The following is a 1,377-nucleotide window of genomic DNA, read 5'->3' as shown; positions in this document are numbered from 1 at the left end:
GACCACCCGGCCTGTCTCCCCACACCTGCTCACCTGACAGAGTGCCAGACAAGGCGGCGTCCAGCGTGGACACCTGGAAGAGCCTCAGCGCCTCCTCCACGTCTGCCTCTGTGGCGAAAGGCTGCAGCTTCATCTTGCTGAGGGCCTCGGCAATGCGCACGATGGCCTCCAGCTGCCTGTGTGGGAGCAACGGGACGCCAGGGTGCACTCAGTCCATCGTCCCTCTTCTGAACAGCCCCTTCACAGTGAAGGCTGCTGGTTGTCCCCGTGATCTCTCTCTCTTAGTAACGGAACCCCAACTTCTATTCCAGCACATGGTACCCAGCTACAAGACATTTCCCAGTCTCCATTGCATCCAGGTACGTCTGTGTGACTAAGATGTGGCCAGTATGTTTTATGTCCAAACGTTTTATGGGAACTTTAGGAAGTGTCCTTAGAAAAAAGGCACTTCTTTTCCTCCCTCTCCTGCCACCTGGAATGCAGGGGTAATGACTGGAGTTCCAGCAGCCACACTGGACAATGAGAATAAGGGTGAGCCTGAAGGAGCACAAATTGCTGCTGATGACTAAAGAACCATCACACGATCCTAGACTACCTGCCTTCAAACATTTTCACCTAAGGTGGAAATAAACTCCCAATTTACTTAAGTGACTTTATTTGGACCTTCCATTATATAGAGCAAAACCCACTTCTATCTAATCAGTGCTGGAAGCAGGATTCAAATGAGGTAGGTTTAAGCTCTTAGTCACTCAATTGGATAAACTCACCACAGTGAAGAGAGTTAACAACTAAGACAACTGAGGCCCAGAAAAGGAAAGCAATCTCTCAGCCGTCACACGGTGGGCAGGAGGCAAGGACCAGGTCTCCTGACTCCATCCCTGGACCTTCCCTCACCCTCAGGCTTCCCTAAAATGGGGGAAGCTAGACAGAACTCAGAAGAGAGGCTTCCAGATTTTCCCAACAGTAAACAAAGCAAAAGATACGGATAATTAGGGAGGCCACTGTTTTCACTCCTAACGCATCAGCCCACCCAGCCCGCTCACCGGACAGTGATGGGGATACTGGAGCGCCGGTCGCTGTCCCTCTCGTGCTGACGGGCCCCGCTCCGCATGATGATATACCGATTCTTCAGCTTCTCTGCGGCCTCTGCTGATAGCCGGGGGCCACACTTCCTGCAGGACAGGGGTTGGGGAGAGCAGCTGCCATGAGAGTGGGAAGGAATCTTGGGGTACCCCCCCTGGCCAGCCTCTGCTGGCTTGCAGACACAGTTTCTGGGCCCACCAGATGGCAGGCTCACAGCGGTGCTTCCCCCCAACACATTCAGGGGTGAGATGCGCAATGACACCCACGAGAGGCTCCTGGTGACTGCTGTCCAGG

General features: G+C 53.7%; 1 protein-coding gene across 1 annotated transcript in view; it reads right to left on the bottom strand.

Annotated features, from left to right (window-relative positions):
* MCM5 (minichromosome maintenance complex component 5) overlaps positions 1-1,377 on the bottom strand; it is an 18,461-nt gene that overhangs the window by 3,111 nt on the left and 13,973 nt on the right. The window contains exons 14-15 of the mRNA XM_010859614.1: positions 1,044-1,172; positions 34-176 (exon numbers count right to left, since the gene is read on the bottom strand). Of these exons, the coding sequence (XP_010857916.1) occupies positions 34-176; positions 1,044-1,172 (272 nt within the window). The remainder of the gene's footprint in view (positions 1-33; positions 177-1,043; positions 1,173-1,377) is intronic.

Source organism: Bison bison, unplaced genomic scaffold (assembly GCF_000754665.1).
Source record: "Bison bison bison isolate TAMUID 2011002044 unplaced genomic scaffold, Bison_UMD1.0 scf7180017864457, whole genome shotgun sequence".
Taxonomy (NCBI): domain Eukaryota; kingdom Metazoa; phylum Chordata; class Mammalia; order Artiodactyla; family Bovidae; genus Bison; species Bison bison.
This window is presented reverse-complemented; position numbering and strand designations above follow the sequence as displayed.